Source organism: Oenanthe melanoleuca, chromosome 3 (genome assembly GCF_029582105.1).
Source record: "Oenanthe melanoleuca isolate GR-GAL-2019-014 chromosome 3, OMel1.0, whole genome shotgun sequence".
In the NCBI taxonomy this organism is placed as follows: Eukaryota; Metazoa; Chordata; class Aves; order Passeriformes; family Muscicapidae; genus Oenanthe; species Oenanthe melanoleuca.
The window spans coordinates 74,947,249-74,969,547 of record NC_079336.1 but is presented as its reverse complement, the minus strand read 5'-3'; the positions used below and the strand labels follow the sequence as shown (position 1 = coordinate 74,969,547).

The window sequence follows — 22,299 nt, the reverse complement described above, 5'->3', positions numbered from 1 at the left end:
CTTCCGTTTATTGGATTGCAAATTCTTTATACTGGAAAACTTAACCAAAGTTCAAAGCATGTTTCACTACATTCATATGGCATTCTTCATAAATATTTTTTCTCTTACCATCAGTTACATATTTCCTCTTCTCCTCAGCATCACTAGTCATCTCAAACAGATCTCCATAAGCACGTGCAAGCCTCCAAAGAAAGTCCACACATTTTTCATACTGAAAGCAGAAGACAGCTACATAATTAAACTGTTCAGACTGGGATTTAAACAGTTTATTTTCACAATGCTTGAAATTAATAACATGCTGAAAGCAAGTAATCAGAAGATGGCATCATTTTTGTTAATTTTCCTTCCTTCTACCTACTACTTTTAGTTCATGTGAGAACCAATTAATCAATTTTCCAGGAACAAAAAAAAATACAGCTTTTGGAAACACCCTAGACTGTCTAAAGAGGTTTTATTTTAGAAATCAGTTTAAACTTCTATTAATATAAACATTTACAAGGTAATCCAGTAAAGCACAACAAATCCCTGAACAAAGTTGTGTGTATCTTCTTTAGGGAAGCCATAAGCACCACACTCACTCACAATATCTCATCTACTTCCCTTGGTATTCCAATATTCAGATGAAAATACAATCAGAACCAATGCTTGCTGAACCAGAATAAAATAGTACACTGGACTGAGCACTGCATATCAAACCACCTTTAAATTTTTATCTGGAGTTACATATGGTCCCAGCAAAATCAAAGGAAAAATTCACAAGAAGGATATTAGAAAGGTATGAGCAGACTAGATACTCATAGTTTGAGAACAGTAAGTCTGGTTACTACCTAATTCTACAGGATTTTCTCTCACAGGTTCCAAAACCAGCAGAAGTATAATTTACATCAGAAAACACCTATTATTTTTCTTGGTTTAATGCAAGAATTGCTATGTCAAACAAAGCCTCAAAGTTATTGAATAAGAATGGGATATACAATAGCAGAACTCCTATGCCCACACAACATGAATATTGACACAACTTTGAAATACTGCTTTTGGATTGTATTTTAACAATACGCTTGAAATTTCGTCATCCATTTCTATGTGCATTTTAAAGCTTGCATACAGTTCTCAAAAGCAGAAGATAAAAAAAAGCAAAGTAAAAGATAATAGCAACTTGATATTAAGTTTACCCATAATACCTTGTCATCTTTCTCAAGCAGCAGTCTGAAGCCCTCTTTTTTATCCTCCTCTGAACCCTTATGCAAATTGTCCACCTTCTGTAAAAAATTAATTAAGTCTTCATCTTCTTCTGATTTCACTATGGCATCAGGTGATTTCATACATCTTTTTTCTTCCTCGGAGTCTCCTTCAGAATCAGTATGAGCGGTAAGGTAACTAAAATAATAGAAAATAATAACCATTTTTTTCTTAAAAAAAAAAAGGGTGTTGTTAAATTAAAAAGCAAAAAAATTCAGAGCACAATTTATCCCAGTTGTCCAACTTTAAAGGATTTTTTATTAATAATATCAAGTTTATTGTTATTATTACAAAATCTTTATCTTCAAAGGGACAGCATAGTCATACTCCAAACATAACAGGTAAGTAATTACACTGTCCTGATGCCTAATACTCCATTAAAAAAGGCCTAAACATATTAGAGACACATGTAGCCTTGTGTTTCAAACGCAGAACACTTGAAATCATTGAGCTTTAAGACATGCTCTGTAACCCTGAATAGGCCTCTTCAACTCTTTACCTCAATTTCCGTATTTTTTGATAAAAGAATGAGCTTACTAACCAAAATATGAGTGCCATAACAATTATTTAAACAGTATTTTCTTAAACACTTTTAAGATCTTAATACAAGCCAATAAAAATAACACCATTGTTACAAATTCCTTATTTCCTCCAAACATTTTGAAGTTCAGAATATCTGAAACTGGAAAAGAGATTATATTAATTCATGATGCTTACTGCACATTACTTAGCACAAGACAAAGGTCAAGGGCAAAGAAATATTTGCAAAAGCATAAATATCACACAGAGATAAGCAGGTGGCCTTAATGTCCAAAGTGCTGAGAATACATTAGGGTACTTTGATTTCAAAGAGTAGCAGTGGATGGCATTGTTTTAAAAAGTAGCCTTTTGCTTATGTACTAAAAATGGGCAAAGAAGCCTCATCTTCTGTATTTCTGCTTCTGAAAATACTTTTCTGGGGAGAAGTAATAATGTAAATCTATCATATGTCAGTTTCAGAGATTTTCTGAATGGTTACTATGAGTACAAAAAGCATGGAATTGTACTATACATATTAGGTAACTGAATATTCAGAGTAGGCCATGACAATCCGAATAAATAAAATCTATTTCTTTTTTCAGAAATATAACCAGGACAGAATGCTAGCAGTCAAAATGAAGGTTATCAATTATGGTTATCAAATATTCTGTTTCCAATATGTTGCTTTCAGAACAGATCAGTGTATTAGAGCAGATACACCTACAGCCTGTAAATGAACAAGTACAACTGCTTATGAACTGCTGCAGAAGTGCTGGTGTGGCACAACAGTTTTGCTGCAAAATTAACCCAGTGGCAAAGGAAAGAGGAGTCAAAAATACATTCAGATAAAACAATATACACACAGACCATGTGTACATGTTCAAACTGAAAAATATCATGGAGCAGAACAGAGATGGGAAACTTTGTATATTTCTACAGACTTGCTTCACATAACCTTGATGATGCTGAAGTTGATGACATATCCTATGTTGTATCTTGCAGAAACTATATTCAGTCACTGAACACTTATTTTCATTTTCTAAAGTGTGTTTAAAAACATAGCATATTGTTCTTTCATAGTTATTTTGAAGTGGGCACAGAAATATATGAGGTCTGCATATGTAAGAGCCCCAGCTTAATCAAATGTACAAAGGAGTTCCTGGGGAGTGGGCCAATCTTTTAGCTCCAATACAAAACTCTATGATGTGAAGTATGTTTGGAAAGTATCTTTCCTCACACAGTTTAGGTGCTCCATTCCCCCTAATAAAAAGATAAATGTGCTGAGGATCTGGGCAATTCTCAACCTAAAATAAGGATGCTAGATAATATAAAAGAGCAACAAGTAAGTAATAAAGACAATATCCTTAGTTATAGGAATTTGGGCAATGCATCAAATGCTACCTAATCAGGTAGATATCAAAGTGAGGAATCAGTGTTTGCAAGTCAGTGTTGATGTTGTATTCTTTACCTTTGCTGCATAAACATCTGTTAAAATTTCTATGATCACTACTGTTCCAGTCTTAGATAACAGACAAAAATTATTACTAAAAAATGCACTTCTCCCAGCAAAAATATGATGGCTGGATGACAAATGCAAGGTTGGGTTGACACCCAAGCCCATTGGGTGTCAGTCCAAACAAACCCAGCAGATTTCCAGCAGCACTACATCAAATGTCATGACAAAACATCAAATTGAAGCCAAACATCAAATTCACGTGACATGAGCTAAGTCGTATCTTTTTGGGAGACTCATAGAAAAAGTGTGAAGCAGGTCACTATCTAATGGATCATGTGAAACCATTAGGAGCTAATTACAAAACAGCAGAGAGGGTAGGGTAATTTCTTACCCATTCTCTCTCATCTCCACTGTCCTGGCAAATTCTCTCCTACCTCCTCTAACTGCTTTATGAACCCTCAAAGAATTTAAATGTGGAATAGACCTTCTTAAATGTTGACTAGAACATCATAAATTTCAATTTACTTGTTGAGCAATAAAGCTGTTAACAGCCTTATACATCTATACCTTCTAAAACACTAAAATCAATACTGACACATACAGAAGTGGAGATTCTTCTTAACACAGTTTAAAAACTCCAGGACTTTAAGGACAGATAACACTACTCCAAAAAAGAAATATAAGAAAACAAGGAACAGTCATTATGGTTTGTTTTACAAATATTCCATACAACAGAAATCTGCAATTTTACTTGGTATTTTTCTGCAAGAGGTTTTATCAGATGATAAACAGAAATGTGAGTATTTACAAGTGATAATTGATCAATATTTGAGAAAATGGAAAAACATTTTAAAATTTAAAGTGCAAACTTGTTTTCACCTTTATTACCAATAGATTTTAAATAAAAGAGAAAAACAGAGATAAGAATGTGAGGAGCAACGATCAACCAAGAGGACTCAATTGTATCACAGTGGACTGTTCAAAGTTCAAAGAACAAATGGCAACTGTGCTGAAGACTCACCCCACTGTGGCTAAGCAGTTCAGTAAATCCCAGCACCTAGTACCAGATTAAAACAAACCCTGAGCTACATGGTATAAAACACCCTTGTGGTATAAACACACTTGGGTGGTTCAAAAACTGTGTTGGGGTGTCTGTAAATTGGCAGACACTGGGCCTAACCAGGCATCATTTGTCCACAACACTTCAGCTTTTAGACAGATCAAATATCATCTGTCGTCTCCCTGCCAACTTAGGAAAAAGCCATAAGCTGACACAAACACCCTCTCATCTGCTCGGGCTAATTCCACAGAAAGGCGATTGTATGTCACAGATGGATCTGGATCAAATTTGCACTGTATGATCCAGATATCAGTAATGATAAGTGGCTTTCAAGAGAAACTGGCAAATTGAATTCTTAAGTCAACTGAAGGTTGCATTTAAAAGAAATGAACAGAAAAATAAATTAGAAAATGCTAAGCGAAGTGATACTCAGAAGCAGGCAAGGGAAATTTTTTTTCCTGTTGACTAAACTATTTCAAGGAAAACTTATAAATAGAACATCTGTTGGAAAAGAATTTACTGCAGTGAATCTTTCTGGTGCCTGATGCCAAATGCAATTTGAAGAGCTTGGATGCTGGGCCAGCTGAAGACAGGTGCCAAACACGACATTGATGTCCAGGGTTCATCACTGCCATATCAGGGAAGAAACAGCTTGAAAATCATAAAGAGGAGAATTCCGTGACATGTTCCATTCCAGGTGATCATCTAGACACAATTTATTGCATTTGTCAATGAATGAATGCTTGTTATACATTCTCAAATGTTAAACATTGAAGTTTTCACTAGGGCATTACCAGAACTAAAAAAAAAAAGAATACAGAAAAGCACAGACTAAAAACCACATACTCATTACCATTTAATGTCTCATCCATTCAGTGCACCTTCCATTCAGACTGTTATTATGCAAAAATATAGCTCATTTATTAAAATACATGTGATATTTCTCCACTTACAGAAATACATCATTTTTGAAAAGCAAAACAGAAAGCCTTTCTTCCCAAGGTGTTGAATACCAACAGTGACATTGAGAATATGCCCAGAGCAGATCAAAGCAGTGAGGGCCTTATCAGAGACTGTCAGCTTCCAAGATTTAATGAAAAAACTAAGTAGTATTAAAAGCTTTTCTGGAAGAAGTTTACAAACCTGAAACCAATCCATAAAACTTTTCAGATTAGTTTATCTGTCAATTCCCAGCATCTACCCATTTGTCAATTAAAACCAGAAGTGCTTAACTCAAGCAAAATTCTATCTTCTAGATCATTAAATTACTGCTGAGGCAGTGAAACACATTGCATGTACTTTAGATGGGAGTACATAAAGGTGAAAAAATGTTTTATCAGTAATAAAGAGCAATTTTTTTTTCTCTAGTGCACAAACAAGCACCTGAATACAACATTGTGTGTGGAATTCACAGAAGAGTATAAAACAATGAACATGGTGTAATGTCTACAGCATATGAAGTGGTGATGTACAGTAACTGGAAAAAACCCAAGTGCTGCTATTGACCCTCCTGGCCATGCACTACAGTCATTAGTTACAGAACACCTCAGAAAAAGCTATATATATTAGGATTAACAATCTATTAGCAAGAGGAAGAAAAAATACAATTTACTTAAATGAAATCAAATTATCTCAAATTTGGAGAAAACATGAAAAACAAGCATATCAAGCACAAGGTGTTAATAGGAAAAAAGCCCACCTCTTTTCAAAAGGGATTGAAAAACAGCATTGGGAAAGAACATAGCCAAATGACTAACGCTAACTATAACCTTGAATTATCTTCTTTGCTTCTGACTGTACATAAATACTTGTCAGAGAAGGCCTCTCTTAAGGCCACGTTCAATGCTCTTGCACACTATAATCACTTGTATTGGATCACCACATCAGCTTCTTCGTCACACAGAAGAACCTGAACACAAAAGTTTCCTTGGCTTGTTCTCAAAGAGCAACACATCATTTCTCATCAGAAAACAGGATTTTCTCAAATGTTACATGTGGAATAAATCCTGCATTGTATCTGTGGACCTGGTAATTCATAAACTGGTCTCTTTGCCTTATCTGCATCTCTGAATATTTTATTCATGAAGGCCTCTGCAAACCAACCAATGGATGAAATCATTTAAGAAACTAAGAGAACCAAGAAGTTTCCACACCAGATGAAGGAGGAATGTCATCGAACACTTATGCCAATCTTGAATACCTAAAATAAAGAACTGGGTCATAATAGAACTGACAGGTCTTAAAATACGGTATCAAAATATAAGACTTGTGAACCATGTGGGCTGAGATGTAACACAAAAATAAATTCTGCTCACAGGAACTGAAAATGAATGTGGAGAAACTCTTAAACATAGAATTTCATTAATATGCAGCATGTTAGCTGTCTTCAGAACATTACAGTTAGTTAAAATACTTTTAAAGACAAAAGGTGACATAAGACGGGCAATTTACAGACATAGTGCTGCCTACACAGACATTTAAGAAGCTGAGAAGCAGCTCAAAAAACTCAGTTGCTATAAACATAGTATTAGTAAATTGCATGTAAGTATCTAATCTGATTATACCAAAACAAAGTTGTAATTACAGGAGATTAATGTCAAGACAAAAATACAGTGCCTCTCCTGGACTGCTGGTACATCATCCTGCAGTGTTTTCCTCAACTCATGAGAATAAAAAATCCCATTAACTAAAACGTGACTGCAAGATGTGGTCAAAACTAGGAACTTTCTACCTTACTGAGTCAGTACCCTAAATTCCTCATGGTCACCTTTTGAGTCACCAGAAAGTGAACAGAACAGCACATATACATAAACACTGCCACTTGTACAGAGGTTCTGCTCAGACGTAGCTGCCATTGTATGGAATGCCTCTAGGCAGAACACGGTAATAACTTATCTGTGAGGCTGATTGAAAACAATTATCAGGAAAAGCACATTTGTACACTTTGAACGAACTCTGTCAAAGACACACTTTGCACTAGAAGCACTTTTAAAATTACACCATTATTCTGAACTTTGCCTCTCATTGCACAGCTATGTAGCAATACTGCATCAGTGTTACCAAACACACTCTTAAAAAAAAAAAAATCTGTATTATGCTTGGCATTAAGCCAACTTCAGCTATAGTGCAGATTCAGAGACAGTCACCAAGAGTCTTCTCTGATCTAAAACCTGCTAATCTGAACGATTGTATTTTTTTTCCCCAGATGTATAAAATCTATGCAAAACCTTTAAAGGGCTCCTGTTTACAGTTTCATATAGGTAATGATGTAACTTGCACTGCATGTGTACAGTAGAATATACAAATTATTATTAACTCACCCTCCTTCACTTTCCGCCTCCTCAGAGCTGGTAGTTTCTCTTGCACCAGAAGCTGTCTCTGCTTTTCTTCGCCTTGTTGCTCTGTGTGATGGGCTAACTCTCTGAGCATCACCCTTTCCTTGAAGCTCATTTCGAACAAGCTCTTCAAGTTTTGGAATAGCTTCTTTCAGAAATTCCACCTCTCTCTTCAGTTCATCCACACTTAGTAGTAGGCCATTCAATTTTTCTAGTATCTGCAGTTGCCTTCCGTGTAAAACCATTACTGCTCCTTGCTCATTGGAAGCCTCGTTTTGCAAGGCCACAGAATTAATTTTGTTACTTATATCCTGGAACGCATGTATACGCACAGCTGCACCAGGCTTTCGGGTCTTGCGGTACCAAACCAGCACCAGGCTCAATCCAGCGGTCCCTGCCACTATGCCCAGTATTAGTCCTTTATTTTCGAAGGGAGACATTTCTGCACGCTCCTAGAATTGTGAGACAATAATAACAGAGTTTAAGATGTTTTCCCTTGCTCTACGCAAGCGACTTACTCTGCTCTGAAATCAGGAAAGTGTAAGGCAGGAAGAACTGCTGACACAAAGTTACACTTTTTGTAGGTTCTGCAATACAAGGCTGCAAAAACAAGGCAAAAGTGGGTTTGGGGGTGTGAGGGGCGCTGGCACGTGGGCAGGACCGCAGCCTTCACTCTTAACCCTCCCGGCATCCTGGGATTTGTTTGTTTTAATGCGAGAAACTCGTATAATCGGATTTTCCGACACCGCAGAGAGGCGGAAACCCAGCTGTCAGGCCGGAGCGCCGCCCGGAGGGGCGTCCCGCCGGTCCCCCAGCCCCACGGCGCCGAGGGGCTGCCGGAGCCCCGCGCCCACCTCCCTCCGGCCCGCCCCGCAGCCGCCCCAGCCCCGGCCGCCCCGGCCCCGAGCCCAGCGCCGCCCCGGTACGTACGCACGGCCGGGCCGGGCCGGGCCGAGCCGGGAGCAGCGCGCGTCCGGCCCAGGAGCCGCAGCTCTCCCGCCGCGGCACAGGGGGCGGCGGTACCCGGATCGAGGGGGCCGGGCCTCGGCCGGGCCGCCCGGGTGACGCGCGCTGCCCGCCGGAGGAGGGATTCCCGCGGCCCGGGGAATCCCGCCGGGGGCTGCACCTGCCTCGGTCGTGGCTCCAAATACGCCGCTCTGCAGCAAGTGTACCTGTTCGTCTGTCTGTCCTCAGTCTGGTGCCGCTTGGTTTCACCGATTTTTCAACCTTTTTTCAACCTTTTGCTGCTCCTAGGCCACAGAAATTGTGTTTCCACTGCCTTGGTGGAGACCTGAAGCTGCAAAATCACGGAGAAACCCCGCCCAGTTGCCAGGAAGACGGGTAGTCCCGTCACAAAAGCTTCGCTGCAGTTTAAGCAATCTAAGGGCCCAAAGCTGATTTCACCAAAGTCCATTATAGATTGTTCAAAGTCTGAAGGAACGTACCATAGAATCATAGAATGGTTTGGGGTGAAAGGGAACCCTCAAGGCCATTTAGTTCCAGTCCCCCTGCCGTGGGCAGGGACACCATTAGAACAGATTGCTCAAAGCCCCATCCAACTTGGCCATAAACACTTCTAGGGTTGGGGCATCCACAGCTTCCCTGTGAAATCTGTCCCAGATTTCACCAGGGTGGTGCCTCACCACCCTCACAATAAAGAACTTTTTACTAGTGTCTAATTTAAACCTACTCTCTTTCAGTCTGAACTCATTTCCCCTTGTATTGTCACTCCATGCTCTTATAAATTGTATTGCCCCATCCTTCCTCTTAAGTTCCCTTCAGGTACTGGAAGGCCACAATTAGGTCACAACAAAGCCTTCTTTTTTCCAGGCTGAGCAATCCCAGTTCTCTCAGCATTTTTCAAAGGAGAGGTGCTCCATCCCTCTGATTAACTTGGAGTTCCTCATCTGGATTCATCCCAACAGATCAATGTCCTGTGTTGGGGACACCACAGCTGGATGCAGCACTGCAGGTGGAGTCTCACTGGAGCAGAGTAGAGGGGAGAACCTGGATTTATCAGAGTGTGGGAGGTATTGCTCCTGTGCCCCATCTGAGATTACTTCTATTGGTGACTCTCACAAAACTCTCCTTTGCCCATTACAAAAAGATCTGGCTCCTGATTCTGGCCTTGAATGGAAAAGGATCGTCATAGACAACCTGCTCTGACCATTCATCTTCCTGAAGGCTTGTGGAGGGCCTGTGCATAGCATCCTGCCAGAATTTACAAGCACAGAACTCACGTTTTTCTGTGTGAGAGCTTAAGGAAATCATCATGGAAAGCACTGTGTCTGTGCAATGGAAGAAGCTCTTCAACAGCTGAAATTGTCCTCAACCATATCAATCAGAAACAAAGAAACACAATTCTTAAAAAACATACTAATTGTCTTTAAAAAGTGAATACAGTGCTGTTCGAAACAAAAACTTGCCTAAAACAGGTACCAAGAACTCAAGAATTTTCAGTCTTAGTACAAATTAGTAATTGTAAATCAGTCTAATGTCTTCTTATCTTCAAAGAATTTAGTTTAAAACAACTACAGCTCTCTTCATTAAGAACCTGAGGATGAAATTACCCTTATGAAACCAAACTACAATCTGAGACAAAGGCAGAAATTTGTTAGACTGAAAAAATGAATCCTGTTTCAGTATTTTACAGGATTCCCAGTTACAAAACAACAATTACAACAACAAAGTGCATAATCTGTTCATATGTTTGTAATTTGAAATTTTTAAACCAAGGATGGTAATCTCTTCAATTTTATTGATACTTCACTAAACTCAAATTATTTTAACAAATTTCACTCTAAGTAATGGTTTTAAGATACACAATCCCCCAGTGTTTTAAAATGGAACAAGAAAACATAAATCTCCATATGCTGATAGTGTTTCAAGTGTTCAGGAATGGTAATATAAATGTGTTGGAAAACCTTTAATTTTTGTTTTCTTTTTTTTTTTTTTTATAGTCTGCAAAAGCTTTCTAAAAGCCAATTAAAACAGGAAAAGATTTTTTTTAAAAGCATGAATTGCTTTTAAAAAACATAGCACAGAGCTGAAACAAAATACGATGGATGCAAAAAGCTAAGTGAGTATTTTCAAAGATTTTCCAAAGCGATTGTCTCAGGGCTTAGACAAGGACAACTCTTTTAAAAAAAAAATTGGCCCAGGAAAACTACCATGTACAGCTGCCTGAATATGTAGCAACTATAAAAATCAGGTCAACTGTCTGATCCCAAACTCCTTGTTTGCTTTATACCTGTTGCCATTTTACCCAGCAGCATGGAATCATAGAATTTATTGCATATATGTAGAAACTTGCTGGAACACAGCAGCTTTCCAAGTTGGGGAACTAAGCATCAATTTACATAATTCAATTGGCCTAAATATGACATATGTTCTAAAAAACCTAAATAAATGCTGTTAGAAAAGTACTGTTCTTCTGCATATGAATTTTTCCTAGTTTAAAAGAAACTTTGAACCTCAAGTCCTAAAAAACAGGTCCAGATAACCATCTCTTATAAAATGGCTAGCCCCAAATATTTTTAGTGTATTTCCAGCCTTATTTCCTAAGAACACAAAGTTTATGCCCCCAGGTTGTCTGTGTGTTGTCCTTCTGACAGGCCATACCATGACACTTTCTCCATCCAGTAGCTCATGAACATGGAGCTTAATTTCAGCCAGTAGTGACAGAAGAAATATGTCAAGATCATAGAATTGTAGAATCATAGAGAGGTTTGGGTTAGAAGGCAACTTCATGATCATCAAATTCCAACTGTCCTATGATGAGCAGGGACACCTTTCCCTAGAATAGGTTGTTCAGGCTGCATCCAACATGGCCTTGAATACTTCCAGGGATGGGGCATCCACAGCTTCTCTGGGCACCCCATTCCAGTGCCTCACCACTCTCTGAGTAAAGACTTGCTTCCTTACATCTAATCTAAATCTCTTGTAATCTAAACCTACTTATCACATCATTGTTTGCCCAAGTAAAAAACCACTTTCCCTCTGTTTTATAGACTCTTTGAAGTATTGAAAGACCATTCCAGGTAGTTTCAAGAAGGCCAGCAGCTTTGGAGTGGCAAGACCTTGTGAACATCCTGCCTCTCTCCACCCCTGGCCCCAGGCAGATGCACAGGAATGAGCTTAGCACACCAGTACTGCAACACTGACACACCTGCATAGGGCATCAGCTTTCTTAAAGCACTACTTTTGCAAAACCAGGACAGGCCGTTTACTGGTTTCTTGGGAAATTTTGAACTTGGACAGCATTTTTACCGTATTAGAAAAGTTAGCACATTATTGAGTGGTTGTGTTCAATGGATCAGAGAGCCATTACATAGTAAGTTATGCATGCTGTTTCCAGACAAGGTGTAGCATAATCTATTAGTGGGTTAATTCTTGTATGGAAGGCATTTGTATTTTACAATTTTCATCATTTTCTTTCGTGGTAATTCTTCTTTTGTGTCCATTTTCTTTTGTGATATGCTGTTCATTCTGAAATGCCCCTCCCTCCCCCACCCCCAAGAGTTTAATCTACTGCTTGTAACAGATACAGAAACCTTTAATGAGGCAACAGCAGTTCATACTTCAAGCAGTTGTCTTGTAGGCATGAAGTCAAATATTGTTAATATGTCACCAAACATTGTGAAAGCTTAAATACCTTTGACCAGACTTGCAACTACCTTGCCATGTCTGGATGTCAGAACAGTCAGAAATCACTGCTTTGTCAAGTTTGGTCGAATTCTTCCGACATTTTTGCTATAAAAATAAAGCAAATTGTATCTTACCTCAAAGGGAAGCACTCACTGTCAGACTTGTCAGTATTCTCTGCTGCTTTTGGCCTGAACGGTTGTTCCAGTGCCCCTAATGAAAAATTACTCAATTGAAGTTAAAAGGAGATGGGTAATAGCACACTGATCTTTTCTGTTTTCTTGAAATAAAGATATACTGCTTAGCACAATTTCCTGGGGGGATGAGGCTGCCTCTGCCTTTATGTCTCTGTGTGTGCAAACATAATTGTATGTCTCCTTCCTCCACAGTATTGTTGAATATTTGGCCAATCTCAGTCAAACTCAACAGAGAAACTCTTAAAAATTTCCTTGAGTTAGTTAATCTTTTAAAGAAGAACCCCCTGAACTAGAGTCACTGCTATGGGGAACATTGCTTATCCCTTGGTGCTGAGAATGCACACAAGAGAAAAGCATTTCGCAAGGACAGAAAAATCTAAAGCAGAGCTCTCATTTTATCAGATGTGAGCAAGCAGAACTACAAGTTATAACTTGATAGGAAACCTGGCTTAGTTAGTTCAACTGCACTCACAACCACCTGTTTATTTATTTATTGTGATGATAAAATCCAGTGCTGCAATTCCAGCAAAGTACAAATGGCCACTGGTGGCATGGCATTTAAACAGCAAAAGGAAAAAAAATGTACATACTGTTCCTGCTTCTTTGTATCTTCAGGAATCTCAAGGACGTTATCAAAATATATTCATACAAGCTCTGTTAATTTTTTTATGCCAAGGTACATGATTCAGTTTCCTTGATGTAAGAGATGAGAGTTGACAGCCCAAAAGAGTTGGCACATGTTGTGTTGACAATAATAGGAAAAAATAAGCAAGGCTACATCTGATGTAATTCCACAGCACTTTTTTCACAAAAAGAAATTGTCCTTGGAGTGCCTGGGTAAAAAGAGGAAAAATATATGAATAGGCATAAAAAGAAAAAGAATATGTCTGTATAAATATGTATTTTACATGTATATGTATTTGTCCCTTGGGACTCAAAACTCAAAAAGAATCAAACTCTTTATAAAGATGTGGGTGTGCACACACTGTATTCCACTAACTGTATTTTTTCTTTTACTGAATGAAAAATATCCTTTTATTCAGCTTCTCTATAAATATGCTATTTCAAGAGCATACTGAAGTATTTTAAAGAGCTTTACTGTTTCCACCATGCAAATGGCAGCATGCCCCTTCCTGAACTCCAGTAAATATTGCCTAATGGCCCTAGGATATCTGCAATTTCACATGAAAAAGATCATCAGCCAGGTGATGATCATCATTTCTGTCCCTTTTCTCTGCTATCACTTGTGAGCTTATAAAAAAATTTCCTTTCTGATTTGAAGTTTCCATCTAGGCCACTAAGGCTTTGTGTATATTAGCAAGCAGTGGAGACTGACAGGAATGGGTCTCTGGGCCAAACAGCTGGTGCTGATGCTATGACATCCATGCTGTGCCCTGGGTTAACTTTTGCCAACTCCAGCCTGATCACAGGGGCTGTGTGCCCATTGGTGGCTGCAGTGCCTCAGCTGTGCTTCTGCAATGGATAGTCCCAAAGTGCAACCAGGTGTTCCATGCCTGGTTCATGGTGAAGCAAAGCTTGCCAAGCTGGGACAATTGGGAGATTTGCCTCCGAGGTGCACACCTGACCCAACCCAAATCATTACTGAATACATACATATTTACACTAGGAGAGTTTGATGTGGGTTACACAATCATGCAGGACAGAGTGAGTACAGGGGGGAGTTCACCTCCCCCTGGCAATTCCTGCGTGCTGGCAAAGGGGTTCCTCCTTCATCACGGGATCACTTTTGAACAATGACAATCAATAAGTGCAGCTAAAAGCACGAGGAAAAGTGGTGAAACCAGGTGAGTTAATGGGAAGCATAAACAAACACCTAACCACTTAAAAGGGTTTTGCTATATACAATAACAAGACAAGATTATTACTGTATGCAATGCACCCACACATACACACTCACAGAAATACATTTATGCACACAGCATTTTAGTTTTGCAGATGGTTTCAAGACATCTGATGTGCTTTTCCATAAGGAGATTGGTCTGTTAAAGTAAATTTTAAATGTAGACTTTATTATTTTAACTGGTGTTTGCACTCCATCCTGGTGTTTAAGAAACTTCCCTGTGATTCTGAGCTGCAGATTCCTAAAGAGTAAATAAACCAGGTGGCCTTTCTGAATTTTGGTGAGATGGGTTCACAGATCCTTTGCTCATTCATAGTTACAGTGCTGCTATCTTGTGGGAAAAAAGGCAGCAGCAACTGCAACACTTGCAAAAGTTGATATTGAGTCATTGTCAAGAACTGTAATGATGGCCTTTTAAATGTTTGCATGTTTCTTTCTAATTTAGAAAAACTGTGTTAATTAATCCATTAGGTTATATGGGGAACCATTATTCAGTGGCTCCAGATTGCAGTCTGGGCTCTCTTCAGTGTGAATTTTGTACTGCTTTTAGCAGAAGGAATAAAACCCCTTCCAGGACATCCTGGGGCATAAGCAGTACTGCTGTCCCTGAAAGCAGTGAAACTGTTTCTTCTATTGCCACATCTTAGAGGCACTATTTAAAGCTACTACATGGATATGCAATGTGCAATTGCAAAAATCCATATCTAATCAAAAAACAGAAAAGCATCTTGGGCAACATTACAGTATTTCTATGAAACAGGCAGATTTTTGGCCAGAGTAGTTGTTTTAAAAGCATTTTCATTGCCACATACTTTGATAGTCAAACTGAAATACCAGGTTTGTTTTTTTTCTGAGAACAACAGAGTAAGATTCCAGAGCTAGGAAGAAATAGTATGAATAACTGAAACGTGTTTTTATTGGGTTTGTTTGTTTTCCAGTTTCCAAAAGGACATGGAAAAACAGATTTTTATGTCAACAGGCACATAGAATATTTGACAAACTTCTATTGCATACTGTTATAATCTACTTTACCAGGTTACTAAGCAGCTTTTCAAGATCATCTGTTTTCATAAAAGAAGTATTTAATATTTTACTCAGTAGTCTTGAATTGTGAAAGCAGGACTTATGCAACCAAAACACTTAGAAGAGTAAAATACAGTCCTGCCCTTTCAAAGGGCAAGAAAATAATTTCCAAAAGTATTATGATATATTTAATATATACTAAAATATGGTTTATCTTCCAGTTGCGAAACAGTCCTTTTCTCACGTTCCTAATTTTTAAAAACTTTTTTTTTTAATTTAAGACAATTTTAAAGGAGTCTATAGATCTGTATTCCTCATACAATTACAAATCCTATTGAGCAAGAAGTTTGAAATATGCATAAAATTTAGCACTACACCCTGAACAAGTCTGATACTCATCAAGAGTTACTCTGAAGTGCCAGCAGCATGTGAGACATCAAATGATGTAGATAACATATCCATTGCACTATTTTGCATCAGAACCTGATTCCAAAATACAGAAAGAAAGATAAAAAATGTGCTTTTTTTTTTTTTTTTTTTTTTTTTTTTTTTAAACTTACCACAGAATTATCCCAAACGAGGGTGCAAATGGAATTTGTAAATATGCAGAATTGGAAATCTGTTTCATCTCCGGGTACTGTCTACTCTTTTGTGTTGGGCTGCAAAGTAAAGTTGAGCAACAACATTTAAAAATGCTTTGATATTTTTCGCTAAAAACAATATCATGCCAGTGTCATGACGCAATTACGCCTCTGGGCCATGATGTTTGGAACTGCTTTTGGGCCATGATGTTTGGAACGGCTTTTGCGGGCTTGCAAGTAGGAGCTTGGAGGGCAAGGTGGTGCTGTGCGCATCGAGAAACACCAGGTTGGGAAGGTCAAGGCACAAGCCAGGTACTGGCTGCCTCCAAGGCAACACGTGGATCAAGTGGCTCCCTACAACCAGCCTGGTTCCCTCCCAACGGCAGAGCTTTTGCAGGGCTGCCTTGAGGCCCACAGGATTTCCCCAAGGCCGCACACCGTCCTGGGGACACCACCTGCCTCACGGCCGCCCCGCCCCGCCATTTCCCCACCTCCTGCCGGGGGTCACACGCGGCGGGGCAGGCAGGGAGAAGGGGTACCCTGCCACAGCACACACCTGGCAAAAAAGCAAATCGGTCCGTGCCGGCCATGGGCAGGCACGGCCTGCGGACTTGAGCTGTGAGAGAAGCCGGGTGACACAACAGCCTGGCAACGGAGCGTGAGAAGCAACATCGCTGCCTGGTTTCAGAGGGGCCGTGAGGGGACGATCCCCCGGGACAGCAGGGGACAGCAGCCACACCGTGTACTGCGCCTGTACTGCACTGCATGGCGTGCCTGCGGCTGTCCCCGAGTATCTCCGCACACAGCACAGGCTCTCGGAGACGCCCAGCAGCCACACGGTTGTCACTGTCCCTGAGGCAGTGCCACCCCGTCCTCCGCCGCGCCCCGGCGCCCTCAGACGCGCCGAGCCCAGCGGCACCGCGGGGTGGCGCCCGAGCGCCGCGGCCGCCAGGGCGGGTCACTCCCGCCCTCGCTCCGGGCTCCATCCCAAACCGCCGGCGGCCCCGGATAGGAGCCAGGAGGAAACGTCCTAAAGCACGCCCATCCCCGCTGCTCCTCGCTCGTCCGGGTGCCGTGCGGGTGCATTTGCAGAGATCGGATGGCAGCGGCGTGCCACGGGGCACGCCATCCAAAGCAGTACTTTGACATCCTTCCTTGCGCTGAATCCAGTGTTCATTACACTAAGTGAGCTCAGCTCGCTGCCTTGGCGGAGAAAGACACGGTTTTGTTGTCACTGTTCTGCCAGGTTCATGGGTTGAATCAGCTCAAGGCAAAGTCCTGTGGGAGAAAAAAGGGGCAGGAGCGCGTGGCCAGGAGCTGAAGGAGAAAAGTGACTGATTTGGTTTATCTTTTGGAAGTGCATCTCTAATTGCAATTGTTGTAGGAGGAAGGGAATTAAGAGATACAAATTGAGAAAGACAACACCTTGTATCCTGTATCTGTACCTGAGGCAGACTATCAGATATCCCAGTACTAGTTAAGAGAGCAGCATACATTTGTAGTATAAGCTCTTGTTTCTAGTGTAGATCTGAATGACAGCGTGTTATCATGGCCTGGCTCTGTGTAATCTGTCCCTTAACAAGAAAAATTCAGCTCAGAGTGTTGTGTCCTTCTAGTCTTAAAAAACAAACAAACAAACAAATAAACAAACAAAAAAAAAACAAACAAAGAGAAATGCAGTAGAACATATGCTCAGAGGTAGAATAACCACAAATGAAAAGTAAAGGTAAAAGCAAAGAAGGTGGAGAAAGTCTCTGTAAAATTTTAAATGCCACGAGATCTTGTCCCTGCAACAAAGGTGGCATGACCTGGATTCCTACCTCCTGAATTCACATGTGTCACCAGGGTGCCTATAGATTTTCTGTAACTTCTCCGAGGAGAAAGGCCCCTTGAAAAGGGAACAATCCTTCAGGTTCAGTGTCAGTAGTGATTCAACTGCTTCAGGCTGTAGTCTTCAGTCTTGCTCTTTGTGTACCTAGGGTATACTGACCTCTGCCACTTGCAAGACATCCTTGTCATGGAAATTATTTGAGGCACGTATTGGATTGCGTTATATGGGAGGCCAGCCCATGTGATCCTCATTATCCCTTTGGTAGTAAAAAGGGTAACTTTATTTACAACCTTTGGCAAAATGTTCTGCAATCTATTTTGAACTGAAACAGGAGGATGAGCAGAATATCACGAATCTGTGGTGACTTCCCTGCTTATCTTGGCTGCCTTCTCCTCAAGTGTTGTACTGAATGGCAGTCTGGTGCAACAAACAAGCTTGGCCAGTATTTATAAACAAACATGGATTTCTCAATGCATTTTTTCTTATCTGCATCTTTTTTCCCTTTTTTTTTTAATACTTTAATTGCTCTGAGGCAATGGCCATTTCATCTGTGATGGCTCTAAGACCACAATCACTGTTAAAAAGGAATACATATTAAAAATTAGTTCAAACTGAGCTAGAAAACATTATCATTATAGGCACTTTAGTTAACCAGTCAAATTACAACTTACTTCCAGCTTCATTTACTTTGTAATATCTACTTCTAAATACCATGAGAAGGTAAAAAACTTAGTGCACTAAGCAGATATTTTCATCACGTTTCATCATTTTCATCATGTTTCACTTTCTAATATATGGAAAAGGGTAGTACATGGAGAGTTATTATTTAAGAAAATAACATGATAATTGATTTGTTGTGTAAGCTGAGCCAGCCAGTCATAGTAAGGCTTTTACAATATTACTCATCCGGAGCACTGTCCTGACTCATTTGAAGAACCCAGCTTCAGTGGTAATAGTTTTGGACACAGTAATTTTGGTAGTTCTGTATACTTCAGATAGACATCATTGTCCAACTTGGCTATTTCTGATAAGCAAGGTAAAAAATGCAAGTTATTAAACAATTTAATTATAGAAAAGAGCATAACCCTCTTCATACCAAAAAAAAAAAAAAAAAAAAAAAAAATCAGAAGAATTCACTTTTGTCTTAAATTCAAAGAATATTGACCAGGACTAGGACTCTAATAAGAAGCAGAACTTTTTTATCAGAGGACTGCAGTGTTGTACAAAAGCCTTTGAAGTCCCTGGCAAGGCACACGCGCTGTTTTGGCAGTCACGCTAGAGTGAATAGGCATACGTAATTCTGGAGGGAACATCTGACATTTCGGAAGTCTGTTCGTGGTTGGGTTGTGGCAGCCAGGACTGCAGACCTGCTGTCATGCCAGGGCTCCCAAGGCCCTGCACCTTCCCTGTGTGAGGCTCTCTGGGCCGTTTTGGCTTTCCCATTTGGAGCAGCAGTAGCAGTACAGAGCAGAGCTGGCTGGAAATTTCTGACAGTAAATTTCTCCACTGGGAAAAGAAATAACCCAAACTGTAATTGACAGGTTTCTGAGTAGCACATTGGCTGTGAGAGAAGCCAGGCAAGATCCCAAGCTGCCTGCTTCCCCTGCAGGCTTACTTGGCTTTCTCTATCAGCAGTTCACATGCTTTCTGGGCTTCTTGAGAGCTCGATAGGGAAAGTGAGGGAACCTGTGAAACTGAGATGTGGGAGTATGCTAAAAGTCGCATTTCCACTTTGGATGGGTAGTCTTCTCTAGAAATGTGGGAGACAAATTCCGGTTCTTGAGGGCTCTTTGCTCCAATGAAGCAAAGAGCAGTTGGTCTCCTACTCCAGAGCACCTCAGGCAATGCCAACAGCTGAAAGAGCATCCATCCTTCTCCAACCCAGAAGATGCAGCACGAATAAGGTGCTATAAGGAAAAAGAGGCATCCTCTCTTCCTTTTCTGAGATGCACTGGCAGAAAGGACCCATCAACTTTTAATCATTCCATCAGCTACACGGGACTACTGCTGCTGTGCTTATCCACTCCTGGCACATAAAGTTTTCCATGGGGATACAGTTAACAGGCATTTAACCTCCACCAGGGAGTGAGGGGAAGAAACAGAGCGTGATTCATAGTTTCAAATTACTGTTCTCAGGCTGAGAAAGGCGTTAGTGCATTCTGGCTGCTAGCTCAGCAATGCTTATGTCCTGTTCGAAACTCTTCTTTAAAACTGCTAGGCATCTACAGGTTATTGCGTAGGTTAGAATCTACTCTACAGGGAATTTAACTTAAGCACGGGAACACCAGTCTCACGTAGCCTTCAGAACAGCTCAAACCCCAAAGTCTTTATTCAGGCCCTGACTAAACAAACTGAACAAGCATAAATCAAGCTAACATCATGGCTTTGCTGAATTCATTTCCCAACTCTTGCTCAAGTAAACTATTCAGGGAAGTTAAAACTGGGCTTCAACTTTTGATTTGCTGTTTCAAATTAGGTTCCTTACACCTGTGAATGAAACATATGACCATTTTTTCTTCTCATAACTTTAAGTTGTCTTCATTTTTTCACAGCCATCTGTAATTTATTTTCTCAGATAAAGGTATTTGTAGGAGAAAATAGAGCCGTACAGCCTTGTAAGACATCTGATCAAGAAGCAGAATTAAACTTGTCACAACTAAGCAATTTGACATAAAATAGTGAAAACCACATTAATATTTCACTGGTTCCATTTTATTTTGTGAGAAGAGAGGTGAATATTTTTTAAAATATGTATTCTGTACACAGCAAAAAAAAATTATATTTGTGTTTTCTTCTTTATAGGCAAGTCCAAGCTTTTGGCTAAAGTCCAGCAGACATTTTTCTTTGTCCATTAAGGCAATCTCCTACACAGTTTACCAGGGGAGGATGAAATTCCTCAAGCTGTGTTATAAACATTCATCACTGAAATCATGCTCCTAGTAACAAGAACAGCAGACAAAATTTAAGACAGTACTACTACATTGAGTGCTCTTTACAGATGGAGACTATGGAATCAGGAGTGAACCAGCAGAGCCAAAGACCAAGTAAGCCACTGTGAAAAGATTAAACAGGACAATTTTCCATCACAGAGAGTTTTGAGCTTCAGCAAAAGTAGGAAAACCTGATTCTGTCACTCCAAATATAAGACAAAGGAATATTTAGATGCCAAAGGAAATAGTCTGAGAAAGGACCATTTTTTCCCTTTTGAAAAGCCTTGGTTCTTCCCTGTAGTAGTACTTTATGGAGACAACCTACAAGTAATTTAAAGCCACACAGCTTGTATTTTCTTCTGGATGAACTTTTTGAGAATTCTATGGAATGTCCCCATTGTTCCTCTGTCTTTATATTGCTCAAGTTCATTCCTGTTGAATAAAGTCCCTAGAGATGACAGTTGAAATGAGGGTTCTGTTGAGCCCATGACACGTGATGGGCAGCATTGATTTAAATGGGGTAACTCAGCGTGGAACAGAAAACAGGCGGTGTTGACAGCAGTGCCTGCAAGCTGCTGGTCAGGGAGACTTTTTATCAGTTCACCTTCCTGTCTTCCTTTTCAGCTGCAATTTACCCCCTCCTCTGCCAGTCTCCCTAATTAGTGCAGAGGATTTGTTTGCGTATAGCCCTAATAAATCGTAATCACCTTCAATATAGCGCTTCCCCAGGCTCTGACCTTTTGCTCTCCATCCATGTCCATGCCAAGTACTGGGTGGGAGGACTGTGCAAGGATTTCCTATGTACTGCCATCACCAGCAACAGGGAACCCAGACTTCCCTTCCTCATTTAGGCCTGTGCTAAAGGCTACCACCATTAATGAATTATTTCCTTTATGAAAACATTTCACAAAATTAGATAAGGATAAAGCCAGAAAGTGACCTGAACAAATTACTGCAGAACTTCTAAAGCATTTTAAGAGAAAATGAAAGCTTCTCAGGGTCTTGTATTTTGTGATAAAACCCATCCAACTCCATGAAAGGCATATTGTTCCAGAAAAATAATAATTTATAGGAGACTCTGGAAAGGTTTCTTAAAATGCTCATGCAAGAAGCTGATGAGGTGGGATTTTCTGGACATACTGTGAGAATATCAATACCAGCCTCTCTGCTGCTGCAGTCTGCATCTGGTTTTCAAAGAGTTACATTTTTTGCAGTATTGCTTGCAGGTTTCTGGTGTGTGAGTCTTGTGAATCTGGGAGCCCCACCAGACTTATGCAGAAGGCACTGAATCCTGGCAAGCGCAGGCCTCTGGAATTTAGCAGTGCAAGAGCAGGAAACATGCCAAACCATCTACCTGAACTGCTATTCCCTCAACACATTCCTCTGTGGTGTTTCTTGGCTGGCTTCTTGATCCCTCAGCTCTAGAACTGAAAAAACTGTTGCTTGAAGCCGTATTTCTCACAGTCCTTTACATAGCGTATGTAGCAAAAATACCCCAGAATATTATGGAAGTTCCATTTTCCAAAAAAAAAAAAAAAAAACAAAAAAACAAAAAAACAAACAAACAAACAAAAACCCTGAGAAATAATTGTCTTTTCTTAATATCATTATTTATTTTTAGCT

The 22,299-nt window shown here is 40.1% G+C and overlaps 1 protein-coding gene and 1 long non-coding RNA gene across 9 annotated transcripts in view; both read right to left on the bottom strand.

Annotated features, from left to right (window-relative positions):
• The window catches only part of RMDN2 (regulator of microtubule dynamics 2), a 49,477-nt gene extending 40,817 nt beyond the window's left edge, over nucleotides 1–8,660 (bottom strand). For 3 of the 5 annotated variants that reach the window (XR_008840016.1, XR_008840017.1, XM_056486503.1), the window contains exons 1-4: nucleotides 8,540–8,625; nucleotides 7,595–8,061; nucleotides 1,182–1,377; nucleotides 109–211 (exon numbers count right to left, since the gene is read on the bottom strand). Coding sequence is in view for 3 of the 5 variants with exons in the window: in XM_056486503.1 (XP_056342478.1) it covers nucleotides 109–211; nucleotides 1,182–1,377; nucleotides 7,595–8,049 (754 nt within the window). In the remaining 2 variants the exon portion in view is untranslated. Of the gene's footprint in view, nucleotides 1–108; nucleotides 212–1,181; nucleotides 1,378–7,594; nucleotides 8,062–8,539 lie in introns of all 5 variants that reach the window. The other 2 variants (XM_056486504.1, XM_056486505.1) reach the window with 2 other exon arrangements.
• A 3,557-nt stretch (nucleotides 8,661–12,217) lies between these two features.
• LOC130250634 (uncharacterized) overlaps nucleotides 12,218–22,299 on the bottom strand; it is a 111,335-nt gene continuing 101,253 nt past the window's right edge. For all 4 annotated transcript variants that reach the window (XR_008840012.1, XR_008840013.1, XR_008840015.1 and 1 more), the window contains 3 exons: nucleotides 15,895–15,993; nucleotides 13,041–13,283; nucleotides 12,218–12,466 (listed from right to left, as the gene is read on the bottom strand). This is a non-coding gene — a long non-coding RNA (uncharacterized LOC130250634). The remainder of the gene's footprint in view (nucleotides 12,467–13,040; nucleotides 13,284–15,894; nucleotides 15,994–22,299) is intronic.